At 36.2% G+C, this 17,033-nt stretch overlaps 1 protein-coding gene across 3 annotated transcripts in view; it reads left to right on the top strand.

Annotated features, from left to right (window-relative positions):
* LOC110829683 (Rho GTPase activating protein at 102A) overlaps nucleotides 1–17,033 on the top strand; it is an 83,239-nt gene that overhangs the window by 22,566 nt on the left and 43,640 nt on the right. For all 3 annotated transcript variants that reach the window (XR_002543037.2, XM_022063672.2, XM_022063671.2), the window contains exon 2: nucleotides 16,462–16,618. Coding sequence is in view for 2 of the 3 variants with exons in the window: in XM_022063672.2 (XP_021919364.2) it covers nucleotides 16,462–16,618 (157 nt within the window). In the remaining variant the exon portion in view is untranslated. The remainder of the gene's footprint in view (nucleotides 1–16,461; nucleotides 16,619–17,033) is intronic.

The raw sequence follows: 17,033 nt of genomic DNA, 5'->3' as shown, positions 1-17,033 counted from the left end.
ATACTAAAATATTTTGCATCCATAGTACCGTAGCCTGACAGTGTATGGTCTAATACAATCAATTACTGACGTAGACTTACATGAGTTTAAATAAGATACTGTAGTTCTTGCCAAAAGCATTCAAGCAGTGAAATTAGCCAAGCAGGGGTAGGACACATTCACATCCATCTGCTCAGTTGGTGTCTGTCTGTGCGTCGAATACAATTTCGCTTTACCTAAACGACTAAACCTGCAAAAATTCCTGTTCAAAATCAACATTTTTGACAAAATGGATGTTTTATTTGATTTCATATTCATGTAATGTAAGATTCGGAATACTGCATTTCATCAAAATCACCACATCAGTGTTGAAGACGAAACATACGGACGGACGCAACTTAATATTATCAGGAGAATTTTTAAATCCAAGGACATAACAGGAGATTGGAGAAAACTACATAATGAGCAGCATTGTATTTTATATTTTATACCAAAGATGATTAAGGCGAAAGAATCGAGGAGGATGTGTTCGACAGGGCGTGTAGCACGCGTGTGAGAGATGAGAACTGTGTACATTTTACTCAGAAAACCGTGAAAAGATTTGACTTCTCGTAAGACCAAGTCATGGATAAGAGGAAAATATTAAGCAAGTTTAAAAACTACGCAGAATATGACATTTCAGAGGCGTTCACCAAAATTTGACCTCGCCACATAAAATAATGGATTAACATTTCTAAGCATGGAAATAATAATATAATTTATTATAATATTTTATTTCTTCATCGTCGAATTATCTCTGATGACGCCATTGCGAGCAATGACGTCATGTCTCTGAGGCGTAGTCGTGGGGGTTATAATCCCATTTCACTGTTTTGAAAATCTCACGTTGTTGCTATTGGCTATAGGAAATTAAAATGTACGTGTTTAGAATTTTAATAGGCTCTCCACACAGAAGCGAAAGTTTTGTCTCATTGACGTACTCGTGTGAAAACGTGGTGTACCCTGAGGTCCCAGAAAGAAAATATCTCGACCATCAGAGTGGCTATTAGTTTCTTAGGAAAGTCTCTGCTGTATGAAGTTGGTTAGAGAGGATTACGTCGGCATGGACCACACATGAAAATCTGTGGCAGTTGCCTAAATAATTTTCCTGTGAGTGAAATCGAACAAGATTAGCGAAAACATTTTTTATAAACAGAATGTAACGTTAAGATGTAGCACGAATGTAAGGACAGGTTCTACGTATCAGAGCAGTTTAAACAAGTTCAATTGAACACGAATTTGTAAAATTATCCTTTCTGACTTGTAACTTTTTCCTTTTCGGAATTTTCGACATCGAATCACTGCTCAGTGAAATTTCATATTTAGCGACACGCGTCATAAATTTGAAGTTACGTAAATATCGAGAAAGAAAACATCGATAAATCGATAATGTACGAGGTGCGATCGGAAAGTTTAAAGACTGTGTCAATAGAGGGCGAACCGGATGTAGTACGAGCTTCTGCCTTTAGGGGGTGCGGCCTACATTCATAGTGAATCAGTGTGCCAGCCGGCATCATCGAATTAGCATTTGTTTCTTAGTTACGGGCGTTTTGGTAGTGCATTACACCGACCCTCCTGCGATTTCGGAATGGCGTGTGCATCAAATTTTGCCAAAGACTCGCCAAAACGGCTACGGAAACCTATGAAATGCTAAAGCAAGCATTTGGGGAGTCCGCAATGGGTCGTGCACAAACGTTTGTGTGGCATTCACGTTTTAAAAATGGCCGAACCTCTGTCGATGATGACGAGCGTTCTGGACGACCATCTTCGAGCACAACGCCCGAAAATGTTACGAAGATCGACGTCGTACCATCAACGACTTGTGCGACATTGTTGGGATAGGCTATGGGACCTGTCAGCTGATTCTAAAGGAAGAACTCCACATGCGACGCATCCTGTCTGAGGACCAGAAGCAGAATCGACTTCTCGTTTGTCAGGAGCTCAAAGATCTTGCAAGAACCGACCCCAACTTCCTTTCTAAGCTCCGTGTGACTTCTTCCTCTTGCCAAAGATGAAAATTCAGCTAAAGGGAAGGAGATTTGAGACGATAGAAGAGATTCAGGCAGAATCGCAGATGGTGCTTGACAGGCTGACAAAGAAAGATTTCCAGGGATGCTTCCAGGCTTGGCAGCGGCGCTGGGATCGTTGTGTTCACTCCCAGGGGAACTATTTCGAGGGTGATGGATGAATTTAATACCTGAGATAAGTGTACGGGTTTTTATAGGCGCAGTCTTAAAACTTTCCGATCGCACCTCGTATATTCCTCATTTGCGATTGTTTTTTAATAGTTGTGTCACCTATTTGATCAACCATCACACTGCGTCAGAAACTAACGAAAGTGAAATAAATTTGCTACAATATCTCCAGAGGCCGGAAATTGTTCTCACGCACCGGATCTGACCACCCCTGACGTGCTCTTAAGTTACGTCTGCGCAGCCGCGAGTTAATTGGCAGTGGACGCAATGGACTAGGAGCTTTTGACTTCGTGAAACAGCATCACGCGTTCCTGTACTCAACAATGGATTGCGTGGGACTTCCTCGATTCACCTGTTCTTAGCGGACGTGTAGTTGATCGTCTTCGGCAACCGGTGACACAGTTCCGTGTTAATTTTGTGTCAGATGTCAAGCATGTCCCCTTCCGCCAAATTCCGCCATTATCCTCGACGCTGAAAAGTTGCTGTTCGATTATCAGTTAGGTGGACGTATTTTAATTCATTTTCAAAGACGGAAAATCATTTTCAATTAAAACATCTGAAGTAGAAAAAACTTTCGTATAAATATTAACCGTAGAAAAGGACATTTTGTAACAAGGAGCCTCCATTTTGACGTGAAGAATTTTTTTTGAAAATAACGTAAGAAAAATTCAGCTTTAAGCAAACAAAAATTGGGAAACCGATATAAGAATGTAAAATTTGAAGAGGAATATTTGAAACTCGTAGTGGCGGTTGGTGAAATAGCCGAACCGTTTGTAATTAACCTATAAACAGACTCGTAACAGCTTCAATAAGTTTGAGTCAACCAATAGTTGGAGTAAATACATTTGGCTGCATGAATCATTTCGTGGTGAAAGGTTTATCAGATCACAATATAAATTTCGAGTATCTGTCTTGGATATATCTGTTTAAAAATATATAAAATATAAATTATATTTTCAGTTCATAAGCAACATGTTTCGGTCTGAACAGTCATCCTCTGTCTCATTACAGTTTATCGGATCTTAATATGTAATATTATGTGGAGTTGCAAACATTCACGCGTGTTTTAAAATGTTTTAAAGTCTGTAATCTAAAATAAATTAAAATTAATATAATTGGGTCAGACATTAACAGAATGTACTGCAGCTATTTTTATGTGTTTTATAACATTAAACATCTTATACTATAAGATAGTGTAGTTGCTTCATATTGTGATTTATTAAATTAAAATTAAATTATTTGGTTATTCCGTCAAATCACAATGTATTTAAAATAAGATAATTAAAATAATTAAAATATCATTCTGTGTTCCATATCGAATAATTCCAATTGTAAATCGATTATTCGATATGGAACACAGAATGATATTTTAATTATCTTATTTTAAATACATTGTGATTTGACGGAATAACCAAATAATTTAATTTTAATCTTATACTATATTAGTCTGTGACTTGGAGACGCATTATAAACTGTGTAATTTATAAATCCGTCATCCGGAGACAATCAGTTTGGAGCATGCGCAGATGAAGGTTGTCACGTGTTGGTGTGACGTCACTGTGCATTGTGATGGCGGCAAATACGATTTGCAGAGAGCTGTAATACTGACATAAATCTTCAAAAAAGACATAGAACATATTGATTCTGTTTGGAAAATACGAAAATTTGGTAATATTTTAATATTTTTTCGTCAAATCACAATTTTAATAAGATAATAAAATATAAAATATTTAAAATATCATTTCTCGTTCCGCATCGAATGATCGATTTACAAATTGGAGACGTTCCAATTTGTAAATCGATCATTCGATGCGGAACGTGAAATGATATTTTAAATATTTTATATTTTATATTTATCTTATTAAAATTGTGATTTGACGGAAAATATTAAAATATTAACCTAATTCACAATATGACGCAAATATACTACCTTATGAAAATTTGGTAGCATAGACGTTAAATATGTAGAGACTCATATTATGACGAATAATATAATATTTGATAAATATTTGTAACTACGTGCAAAGTTTGTAGTGGGGCCAACGTACGAACGTAAGTGGTTTTACTTTCAGAGGTCGATACATTGAATGTTTACGGTTTGATAATCAAAGAGAGATGCTACTTAAATTGGACTGTGAATTAAGGAACCTACTATTTTGGAATGGTAGAGATGAAAAAAGGTGTGAAGCATGTTTGGGGGTATCTTTTATCTGTTATGAAATGATCTCCCACGTTGTCATATGAGTTTTAGAACGAATTTTAACGTTGTAATTGACATGATCCACTCCATATATTTATCTTATTATAGGTTTGTGTAAGTTTCTCTGTAGTACTGTTAGTTATGAAAGATACATTTAGGAAGTGACCTCAAATTCTACTAAATGCTTTGTTTGATTTCTGTTACGCTACTTAAAAAGATAATCAGCCATTATCCAGAACGTCGTACACATTTTTATGCAGAAAATGGACAACGTCCAAAGGAATTTATTCCGTTGTTGCAAACCTTCATAGTCACAGTAGCTGGTGATTTATTTGAGGGTTTATGTGTCGACGGATCCGCTATACCTCAGCTGTTGCGTGAATTTTACTCCCTTCAGTAATGAGCCTGGATAAGTCAGTGATTATGTCTGCAAAAGAATGTAACTCACAAAAGTCTTTATTTGAAATTAACTGTGTATTAGAACAGTATAGCATTCAGCTGAAAAGCGTCGTTACATAGTCCGAGAATGTCATTATTCTACCCAGTGCAGGGGTCTACAACGTGAGCAAGAGTACTGTCCACAGACCAGGAGAAAAGCCCTGCGGTGGGAATTCGTTTCTGGTGCGGTGCAGGGAGAATGTTTACTATCGAGTGGACTAGTGCAGTGGTCTTCAACATGGGGTACGCGTACCCCCGGGGGTACGCGAAGACATCTAAGGGGGTACGTGAAATTTAAAAAAAAATATTATTTTATGATAAACACTGAATAATCAGTAATGTAATTTATTTAATTTATTTTAGATGTTGATTATATACTAAGTATAACTTGAATTATACACCAACAACTTTGGGGGTACAAAGTTGAAGAGAAATTATATCTGGGGGTACGCGAAGACATCTTAGGGGGTACATGAAATTTAATAAAAATATTATTTTATGATAAACACTGAATAATCAGTAATGTAATTTATTTAATTTATTTTAGATGTAGATTATATACTAAGTATAACTTGAATTATACACCAACAACTTTGGGGGTACAAAGTTGAAGAGAAATTATATCTGGGGGTACGCGAAGACATCTTAGGGGGTACATGAAATTTAAAAAAAAATATTATTTTATGATAAACACTGAATAATCAGTAATGTAATTTATTTAATTTATTTGAGATGTAGATTATATACTATGTATAACTTGAATTATACACCAACAACTTTGGGGGTAACAAAGTTGAAGAGAAATTATATCTGGTGGTACGCGAACAAAAAAGGTTGAATACCACTGGACTAGAGGGCTGCTATTGGTGGGAAGTGTGATACGTCAGAGTTTTACGCTACTACACAGACTGAAAACATCAAGCAGTTAAGAGTACCGCCTAGTGTGTGCACCTCTAATGTGTTCTGTGGGTGTTGCGATAATATTCTAGATTAAATCGCTGTGCCGCTGTGAGGTAATCTTAAAGCTGTACCCATTAAAACACACGAAAGCCTGTCGTCTGTTGTTCGTTCAGTGGTTGTGGAACGAATGCTTTTAGGATCGGTCGTCACTCACCGCGAAATCTTGCGCATGCGCGTATATCGAATTCCTAGCAGGGATTTTCTCCTCTTCTGCGCACTGTACGTAACTCGTGACCTACATACGGACAGGCAGGAACGAGGAATTCGCCAAGTTAAGAAACGCGGCTACGAATGGCCGATTCTGTTCTTCATTCGCGACGTAGGAAGAAATGAGTTCCCTCTGTTTCACAGACAGAAACCAACAAGAGACTGGCCAGAGAAAACAAACTGTATATAACATGTTATTGGCTGGAAGAGGCTCGCTCTACACAAAGCAGATATTTGGAAGCGAGCAGGTTACGGGTCCCCGTGGGGCGTGCTCGACACTAATCGCCTTTCTATTGAAGAATATTCTCGCATGGTTTGGCGATACTTTGTTATTTTCGCTTATAGAATTTTTGTCTTAAGTTTTACCTCGTACATCCGAGGCTTTAGTTGAAATGTTAAACACATTTATTTATCTAAAATGTATAAATAACTCAATATAGTAGAGTCTGAGAAGCTGATAGCTGATGAGTTGTTACAGAAGTTAAATACAATTTTGTGGAACCCAGTATTTCTTTACTGTGGTTAAAAGAACTCTTCAGTGAACCATATCTTAAGTTAACTGAAGATGCTTACTGACCAAACTCTCGCACGCTGTTTTTTTAGGATCCGTTTTGATGTTATTTTTCCATATATGCCCAGTTTTCATAAGTGAACATCCCCTATCCCCCGCTTCAAGCTTTCCAAAAAAATAATAATAATAATTTCTCATAGCCCCCATGTGTGCTACGTGCCTCGTCTGTATCATCGGTGTATATTTTGCTATCCTCGTCTAATTTGATGACGAATACAAATTATAAAGTCCGTTTTCACGTATCTTTTTACATCTTCGTGTTAATTCTTCCCTCTTCCAGGGAAACATTCTATTCAGAATTTTCCCTCAAATCTATTCCTTTGTTCCAAGACCAAGTTTTGCCTTCGTAAAAAAAAAAAACAACTGAAAGTGAACTTGTAGTTTCGTGTGTTTTGATTTTATGTTTTTAGATCTGAGGCGCGAATGTAAATGATTCTCGGCTGAAAGGCTGAAGTCATTCCTCGACCATGCGATGCGCTGGTATACCACAGAACAACACGATTCATCAGCTCAAAAGACAACCTTCCACATTCCCCGAGTTAATTTTGTAGTACCAATGCAGATAGAATTGTTTCAAATAAAAATATCTACAATCATGGCATCTCTAACAACTGACTTGGGACCAGGACGAGAATTTCGAAGCACCATTGCCCTTTTCCTTCCCTTGACTCCCCCAATTTCTGTTGCCCCTGGTCTGGTCCTCGACGTATAAGCCGTCAAGTTGCTAGCACTGGAGAACTGATGCTCAGAGGTCAGTGGAGGATTCCCCAGTAAGGCTACCCTGAATGAGGTTTATCGTGACTTATCTCATCTGTAAAGCAAATGCTGGAGGTACTCACAATCATCGAGGCCTTCACCCAAAATTACTCTCGCCCCCTCTCTCAAAAAAGGTCGCAATGTTCTTCAGCCAAAGCTACACCAACCTTTCTGTGTGCAGATCCTAGACCTCCTTCCAAACAGAGTTCTTTTCGCCTTACGCGATTAACCTGCCACCGGCAGCGGTGGCCCCAATAACATGTCAAGGCCCACAGACAAAGGACGTCTCCTTAGCGTAAGGACATTCCCTGTAAAAGTCTTTATTTACAGGTTACAGCGAAGCAATTCTTACGCAGGAGTGATTTAGGCCAGTGGTTCGCGTACCCCCTGATATAATTTCTCTTCAACTTTGTACCCCCAAAGTTGTTGGTGTATAATTCAAGTTATACATAATATATAATATATATCTAAAATAAATTAAATAAATTACATTACTGATTATTCAGTGTTTATCATAAAATAATATTTTTTTTTAAATTTCACGTACCCCCTGATATAATTTCTCTTCAACTTTGTACCCCCAAAGTTGTTGGTGTATAATTCAAGTTATACATAATATATAATATATATCTAAAATAAATTAAATAAATTACATTACTGATTATTCAGTGTTTATCATAAAATAATATTTTTTTTAAATTTCACGTACCCCCTGATATAATTTCTCTTCAACTTTGTACCCCCAAAGTTGTTGGAATATAATTCAAGTTATACATAATATATAATATATATCTAAAATAAATTAAATAAATTACATTACTGATTATTCAGTGTTTATCATAAAATAATAATTTTTTTTTAAATTTCACGTACCCCCTAAGATGTCTTCGCGTACCCCCGGAGATACGCGTACCCCAGGTTGTATACCACTGGTCTAGGCCAGGGTGGTCCAACTTTTTTCCTCGCTCGGGCCAGAAAAGTTTCCCTGTTGCACCCAATGGCCATGAAACCCCTAGTGTCTCTAATTTTGCATTGTCGTAATACTGATTCAGAAATGACAGATTACTATTGCATATGCTGAAATATAAATTTTATTTAAATGCGTACAAACTACTACAGAGTTGTATATTATTTTAAATTTGATCCTGCAACAGTTTATATCTCTCGCAATTTTTACCTGAAAAATTACAAAAAATTATACTTTCCAACAAATTTGGGGTCATTTCTTGTTGTGGGCGTGAAAATAAGTTTACTTTATAGATTTTGGGGGTACTTACCGCGGAAATAGTGCTTAAATTGTTTTCGAAAAAAAAAACTAACGGGAACGAAAGATGAGCGTTTTTTGTTCGTGTTGTCATCCATTATCGTATCGCTTTTGTTCGTAACGTGCTCGCCTGACGTTTCGCTTTTGTTCGCTCACTTTTCCTCCGTGGCGCTACGCTCTTGTCGCGTAGGACTGTCTTTATTGGATGTTCTCTGTGGAGGGAGGGGGGCCCTCAAAAATAGCTCAGCGAAATGCTAGACAAAGAATATATAGCTAGTTTCAGACTACTTCATGTTTAAAAATACTCTCTAACACTCGGCTTTGATATGCGTGAAACATAAGACAGCGAGTGCTCCATAAAACTTTGATTGGCCTCAGTCACTGTTCTTGCAAATGCCATTCGCAAGGCATTTGTTTTTTGTCTCGAAGGTAGTTTCGCGTGCGCTGTTTGTAATCGCCTTTCGAACATAACCTCACTCTCGCGTTAAAACGACTGTGTTAGAAATTTTATGAACAATCTGTATTCTATGTTAAAGATGGCTGAATATTGCTGTGTACATATCAACCCAAAAAAGTTCCACAAGACAGGAAAAATCCTTACGAACAAGATAAATTTATGAGATGGTAAAGTTGCGTCATATTGTGATATAATAAATATATATAAAATCTTGTCCGTTTAATCACAATAAATTCTTATTAAATATTAAAATATTACAATAATTAACATTTAAAATATTTAAAATATCAAATGATGTTCTTTATCGAAATATTCGATTTACATTAGACCATCATTTTTCACGATATTTAATGTATAAAAATAAATTTAATTAAACTTTTTTAAATATTCTTCTTATTGGATGTTGGAAATTTCAGGTGACCACATGACGTATATGTCAGACGTTGATACTCCGTCTGTTCGGGTTTTGATACATGCAGATAGATTAAAATATACGGAAATGCTTCTGGTGTCATACCGATCTGAAAATGACATTTTACTCCAAGAGATTTATTTGGCTTACGATTGGCACCAATGACTAGCTCTTGTGAACACGGTAATTAATATATATATATTAAATCTTGTCCGTCTAATCACAATAAATTCTTATTAAATATTAAAATATTACAATAATTAACATTTAAAATATTTAAAATATTGTGAATTTATTGTGATTAGACGGACAAGATTTAAATAATATATATTTATTATATCACAATATGACGCAACTTTACCATCTCACGGTAATTAATGTTTGTCTTTCGGTTTCATGAATTACAGGGAATATTTTGACCAAATGACCGAATGTTGGATTCTGAGGTCAACTTGGAAGTTAAAATTCGGTGCACTAGGAAAATATATATCTGTCTACAAATACAAGAAATGATAAGGTGGAATCATGTCCGATTTTCATTCAAATAGTCAGATTTTTAAAGTATTAGGGCATGGTTAAGATTCTAACAGGAGGACATTCAAACTTCCTTGTCTGAAAACTAAATAGGCCTTTCTGTTACATCAAATTATTTCGTATATTTGTTAATAAAATTATTATTTTCGGCTAGAATGCGTAAATTATTAAATTAACTGGATGTAGGTTAAACTCATTCATTACATTTGGAAAATCACTTTCTCACTACATGTTTCGGTTCTTAGATGAACCATCTTCAGGTGTGTAAAAATTACAAATTATATAAACTTAACACCACTAATAACTGATAAACAACTACAAAAAAGTTGCATATAAGATATTATGATTAAGTTTTAAGTTTATATAATTGTAATTTTTACACACCTGAAGATGGTTCATCTAAGAACCGAAACATGTAGTGAGAAAGTGATGTTCCAAATGTAAATCGAATGTTTCGATAAGGAGCATCACATGGTATTTTAACTATCGTAATTTTAAATTTTAAATTGTTATTAGACGGACAAGATTAATTAATTAAATATATATTTTCACAATATGACGCAACTCTATCATCTCATTCATTACGTTAATTTATTTTGAAGTAAAACTGCGTGGATTTTGACATCCACGTCTCCCATAAGCCTTTATGTCAAGGAACAGCAGCACTGGTCGATTTACCTTTGGCTTTAAAACGAATGACCAGGCCTTTCAGAAAGCCACGTTCTCCAGTTTTGTATCAACTGTCTAAGAAGTTGGCCATCTTCCATAAATAAATATCTTTGTATATTTTGTTGGCTTGCTCGGAAAAACACCTGGCAAACCTTGAGAAACTAAAGTGGGAAATGCTGTAAACTGCGAAATTGTTTTAGGGGATATTATCGTAATTCAGCATTTATCCTCGGAAGACGCAGGTAAATATATCGAGCAAACTGCCCGAATTTATAACTTGTGTTGGGCAAGGCCGTGGTCTAGGCAACACGGAGTTTTCCTCCGTGGCATCCCAACAATTACTCCATTCACACACAGAAGAAGGCAATGGCAAACCACTTCTGGATCATCTGCCAAGAACGTATATGAACAGGTCCCAGTCCGAGAAAAGGATGGAAGGATCCTGTTCATATGGACCTGTCGTCAGACAGAACACTAAATAATAATAAGATGAGGTGGTCTAGCGGTTAGAACGCTGGCCTTGTAATCCTGTGGTCTCGGGTTCGATTCCCGGCGGTGCCCGAATTTATAACTTGTGTTGGGCAAGGCCGTGGTCTAGGCAACACGGAGTTTTCCTCCGTGGCATCCCAACAATTACTCCATTCACACACAGAAGAAGGCAATGGCAAACCACTTCTGGATCATCTGCCAAGAACGTATATGAACAGGTCCCAGTCCGAGAAAAGGATGGAAGGATCCTGTTCATATGGACCTGTCGTCACACAGAACACTAAATAAATAATAAGATGAGGTGGTCTAGCGGTTATAACGCTGGCCTTGTAATCCTGGGGTCTCGGGTTCGATTCCCGGCGGTGCCCGAATTTATAACTTGTGTTGGGCAAGGCCGTGGTCTAGGCAACACGGAGTTTTCCTTCGGGGGCTTCCCCGGTTTCTCCATTCACACACAGAAGAAGGCAATGGCAAACCACTTCTGGATCATCTGCCAAGAACGTATATGAACAGGTCCCAGTCCCAGTCCGAGAAAAGTATGGAAGGATCCTGTTCATATAGACCTGTCGTCAGACAGAACACTAAATAAATACAGGGCTACACGAAACGTAGTTCACACTTCTTATAAAACCGGCTGTAACGCAAAGCGATGCACTAAAACATAGTCGCACGAGAATATAAAACGGATTAGAGTATGTTTTTGTTTAACAAAGGAATTTACTCTTTGCGTTGTTTAATTCTTGCTGTATTTATTTTTTCCTATGACCCCTCAAGTATTTGGCAGGCTTACGTATTTTGACCACAATCGGGCTTGAAGTATTTCCCATTTGTGGTTCCATATTAGGTACTTTTTTGCGAGCATATTTCTTAATAAATTTACATAACCAGAAAACAATATATAAACACAGTGTTTTTGTTAACACCCTATTTAAAGTTTTGTTTTCATTATTAAATACAATTTTAAATGAGTTTGAGTTTGAGTTATGTTTTGATCATAATCATATTATAGACGGCTGTTCCATATTCGTATTAACTGAAATAGTAAATCAAAGCAAACTTTTTAATTTTGCAAGTGAATTAGATTAAGAAGGTCACAGTGCGAGGCTATTCTGACAGAATATAAAAAATTCTTGGAAGCCCACAAAATCATTGGTTTTAACTCCTACGGGCGGGCGTTTGTAGAATCGTCTGGAAACATCAAATTTGGAAAGACATTACATCGATTGAACAAAAAATTTAATGTTTTTCAGAGTACATTTTAACACCACGTGCTTCGTTTGTAATAACCCTATATTTCACACAAACCAACGGTCGAAAAAAAAATTCTATGGTCCCGCTGTTCAGAACCATTATGAAAACAAGCGACTTCCGACCTTACGTCAGAGAGAATCCAACTCAAACGAGCCTTCAGTTGGAAAATAATTGTGCATTAGTGAAAGTTTCTGTATTTATGATTCTCACTTAGGTCTATACACGATTCTGATTTCATGGTTCTTATTTCAGCAGTAGACATTTGCATACCCGATAAATATATTTTTTTGTCCTCTTATAATTCTGTTTCCCAATCATTATTATTATTATTTATTATTGACTGCAAATGGGTTTATACCCGGTGGCAGTGTCCTACAATAAGATACAAAACAATGAGACAGAGCAGAACAATGAGATACATCAACACAGAGACAGAACAAAACAATAAACAAAAGGACACAACAAAAACAATAATACACAACAAACAATGAGATACATCAACACAGAGACAGAACAAAACAATAAAAAAGGACACAAAAAACAATAAGACACAAAAAACAATGAGATACATCAACACAATGAGACAGAACAAAACAATAAACAAAAGGACACAACAAAAACAATAATACACAACAAACAATGAGATACATCAACACAGAGACAGAACAAAACAATAAACAAAAGGACACAACAAAAACAATAATACACAACAAACAATGAGATACATCAACACAGAGACAGAACAAAACAATAAAAAAGGACACAAAAAACAATAAGACACAACAAACAATGAGATACATCAACACAATGAGACAGAACAAAACAATAAACAAAAGGACACAACAAAAACAATAATACACAACAAACAATGAGATACATCAACACAGAGACAGAACAAAACAATAAAAAAAGGACAAAAAAACAATAAGACACAACAAACAATGAGATACATCAACACAGAGACAGAACAAAACAATAAAAAAGGACACAAAAAACAATAAGACACAAAAAACAATGAGATACATCAACACAATGAGACAGAACAAAACAATAAAAAAGGACACAACAAAAGCAATATGACATACAAACAATGAGATACATCAACACAGAGACAGAACAAAACAATAAAAAAGGACAACAAAAACAATAAGACACAACAAACAATGAGATACATCAACACAGAGACAGAACAAAACAATAAAAAAGGACACAAAAAACAATAAGACACAACAAACAATGAGATACATCAACACAATGAGACAGAACAAAACAATAAAAAAGGACACAAAAAACAATAAGACACAACAAACAATGAGATACATCAACACAGAGACAGAACAAAACAATAAAAAAGGACAACAAAAACAATAAGACACAACAAACAATGAGATACATCAACACAGAGACAGAACAAAACAATAAAAAAGGACACAAAAAACAATAAGACACAAAAAACAATGAGATACATCAACACATCATGCTTTTGCCTCGATAAATATAGTGTTCATTTCTCATTGAGTGCTGAAGATGTGTGTCTTGTATGTCCGTCCCATTTATTTATTCATGATTTGACCATTCTAGCAGTGAGAAGGCTTGCTAAGTTAGATTAGTGTAGATTATAAAAATTTACATCGTGTGATCTCTGCTGGATAGTTTATGTCGAGCGTGCTAGCATAAGTTTCTTCTATTATAAAAATCTGGTTTTAATTTTGCCCAATTATAGTCTACACTGTAGACTCTACAATGAATTTTCGCGGTTTTTCAAATGAAGAGCGGAATATCATTTCAATACGGCGTTGTGAAAAATATGATTTTTTTAAAAAAAAAATAATACCGGTAATTAAATATTTTTGCACACAAACTGAGTTATGTTGAACGAGAGTTTTTGATTTTAATTCAAATCAGTTTAGCCTATCACTTTTACAGTTGTTTTAAAGATCGATGTCACTTTTGAGCCACCCGGTATAACCTGCACGAGTAAAGCTTCCTCCCAGATAAATCACTCTCGGTTCGTGATTCATGCATATCCCAGCTGTTTCTTCACGAAAAAACAGGTTCTCAGTATCCCATTGCTTTCTGGATGTGCAAAATTTCCGAGAATCAGAGAAATCCTGTAATACATGTTTAGGTGGAAAGATATAATTGAATTCTGTAAATATCACTGACGATGAGATGAGACGTAATTTTAACGGTGGTAAATGTTGAAACTGCAGTCTTATGGGTTGTGACACCATGTAATCTTCTTATATGTGGTCACCATCGTTTGTCATGAGAAACGTTGGTAACCACCGACAAGGACACACGACGTCACAAAAGAAATCACAGTCTAAAGTGAATTTCCGTGTTTTTCGAATATCCCGCACGTAATTTCACCACATTGTAGTGGCGCCAGCGTTGTTTCCACCTCATAAATTCGTGCTTTCGAAATGTTGTTAACAACATTTACTGATAACAAGAAATTTAAAAATGCCAGGTTAACGTGACGTCCAGTAGGTCGTATTCCGGGGAAAAAAACCTTGGTTCTAAAGTTAGAAGATGAGAAACACGAGCGTGTTAACCTATTCATTTATACTTCCCTCCGTCGGTCCATCCGTCTGTCTGCACACGTGTCTCCGTTGCTGTCTTTCTGCATGCCTAACCGCTCGTCCGTCCATCCGCCCAGGTCCTAACATCGAATGTTCCACCTTTGATACCAATCAATGTATTAAATATCGTGTTTTAGGTCGGCACTAAAATTTAACGGAATTAAAATTTAAGCCCATACTGTTCAAATAGAACTTCCTTTACTTGGAAGTCAAATAGACTTTAATTATGTATTATAAATACACCATCGTGCAAAAATTATGCATAGTGAAACTACTTATCACGACAAGATCTGCGATGTATACAGGTATATTAAACAGTTTCAGTCATGTATCTTATGAACCATAAGGAAAATATATTTATGACTGAGCATTGACTTTGGTGTAAATATTTTGCAGATAAATTCCCATTTTTGCAAAGCAAAATTACGTTACAGATTAATATTTTTAATATTTTCCGTCAAATCACAATTTTAATAAGATAATAAAATATAAAATATTTAAAATATCATTTTACGTTCCGCATCGAATGATCGATTTACAAATTGGAACGTCTCTTACGACATGTTTCGGTTATATTTAACCGTCCTCAGGTATAAAATTAGATTGGTAAATTTAAAACTCGAATTACAATCATTTACAATGTTATGCAGTTTATTGAAATGTTCTTATCAGATTACTCTTATATATTAGAATGAAGGTAATTGTTTTGTATATGGCGTGGTTCATCTGATGTTCAATATTAGTCGGTGATGAGTTGATAGAGACATGACGTGTCTGGCGGAAGACATCTGGAAGTCTACCACCGACTAATATTGAACATCAGATGAACCACGCCATATACAAAACAATTACCTTAATTCTAATATATAAGAGTAATCTGATAAGAACATTTCAATAAACTGCATAACATTGTAAATGATTGTAATTCGAGTTTTAAATTTACCAATCTAATTTATACCTGAGGACGGTTAAATACAACCGAAACATGTCGTAAGACACGTTCCAATTTGTAAATCGATCATTCGATGCGGAACGTGAAATGATATTTTAAATATTTTATATTTTATCATCTTATTAAAATTGTGATTTGACGGAAAATATTAAAATATTAACCTAATTCACAATATGACGCAAATATACTACCTCACGTTACAGATGTCAAACAATCATACAATAATTTTCTTCCGTTCATTAAATGTTATGCAGATCAAAAACTGTTTCATGTAAAAAATTGTAGTTCTGAAAGAAAAAGGTTGTTATAAATTTTGATTTGGAGTTCATGTAAGGTAAGTTTGCTGATGGTGTTCGGTTTGAACTAAATTTATAGTCTTCAGACCCCGTATCGAGTTGAAACATGAGGACGGACAAGATTGGCAATATCCCCATCACACGTTCATTTTAAAAACTTCTGGTATGATAGCATACGCAACATGTTAAGGGTTCCGTTTGTCGTAGGGTCACTGCACGTGGACCAATGTGACGGGGCGTCAGGTGACGCTAACGGACACCAGTCTGTTGACGCTGTGCGAATTGGAGCGTCGAATGTTGCAGAAGGTTGCTGTCGCCAAGCTTCAGGCCCTTAACCTGGGCGTCTCCGTTCGAATCCCTAGCGGTAAGTGCATTTCAGTTGACAAGACACAAAATGCTCACTTCACTTTATCCACTGTGTCTAACATTTTTCTTGCTAGTAGTTGATTTACGTACAAGAGATAAGTTGTATGTACGAGGTGCGATCGGAAAGTTTCAAGACTGCGCCTATAAAAACCCCGTACACTTATCTCAGGTATTAAATTCATCCATCACTCTCGAAGTAGTTCCCCTGGGAGTGAACACAACGATCCCAGCGCCGCTGCCAAGCCTGGAAGCATCCCTTGAAATCTTTCTTTGTCAGCCTGTCAAGCACCATCTGCGATTCTGCCTGAATCTCTTGCCAAAGACTCGCCAAAACGGCTACGGAAACCTATGAAATGCTAAAGCAAGCATTTGGGGAGTCCGCAATGGGTCGTGCACAAACTTTTGTGTGGCAT

Source organism: Zootermopsis nevadensis, unplaced genomic scaffold (genome assembly GCF_977971745.1).
Source record: "Zootermopsis nevadensis isolate Lab colony 2312 unplaced genomic scaffold, Znev_1.0 Znev_ptg000020l, whole genome shotgun sequence".
NCBI classification, from domain to species: domain Eukaryota; kingdom Metazoa; phylum Arthropoda; class Insecta; order Blattodea; family Termopsidae; genus Zootermopsis; species Zootermopsis nevadensis.
The sequence above is the reverse complement of the archived record's forward strand: the minus strand, read 5'-3'. Positions and strand labels throughout refer to the sequence as shown.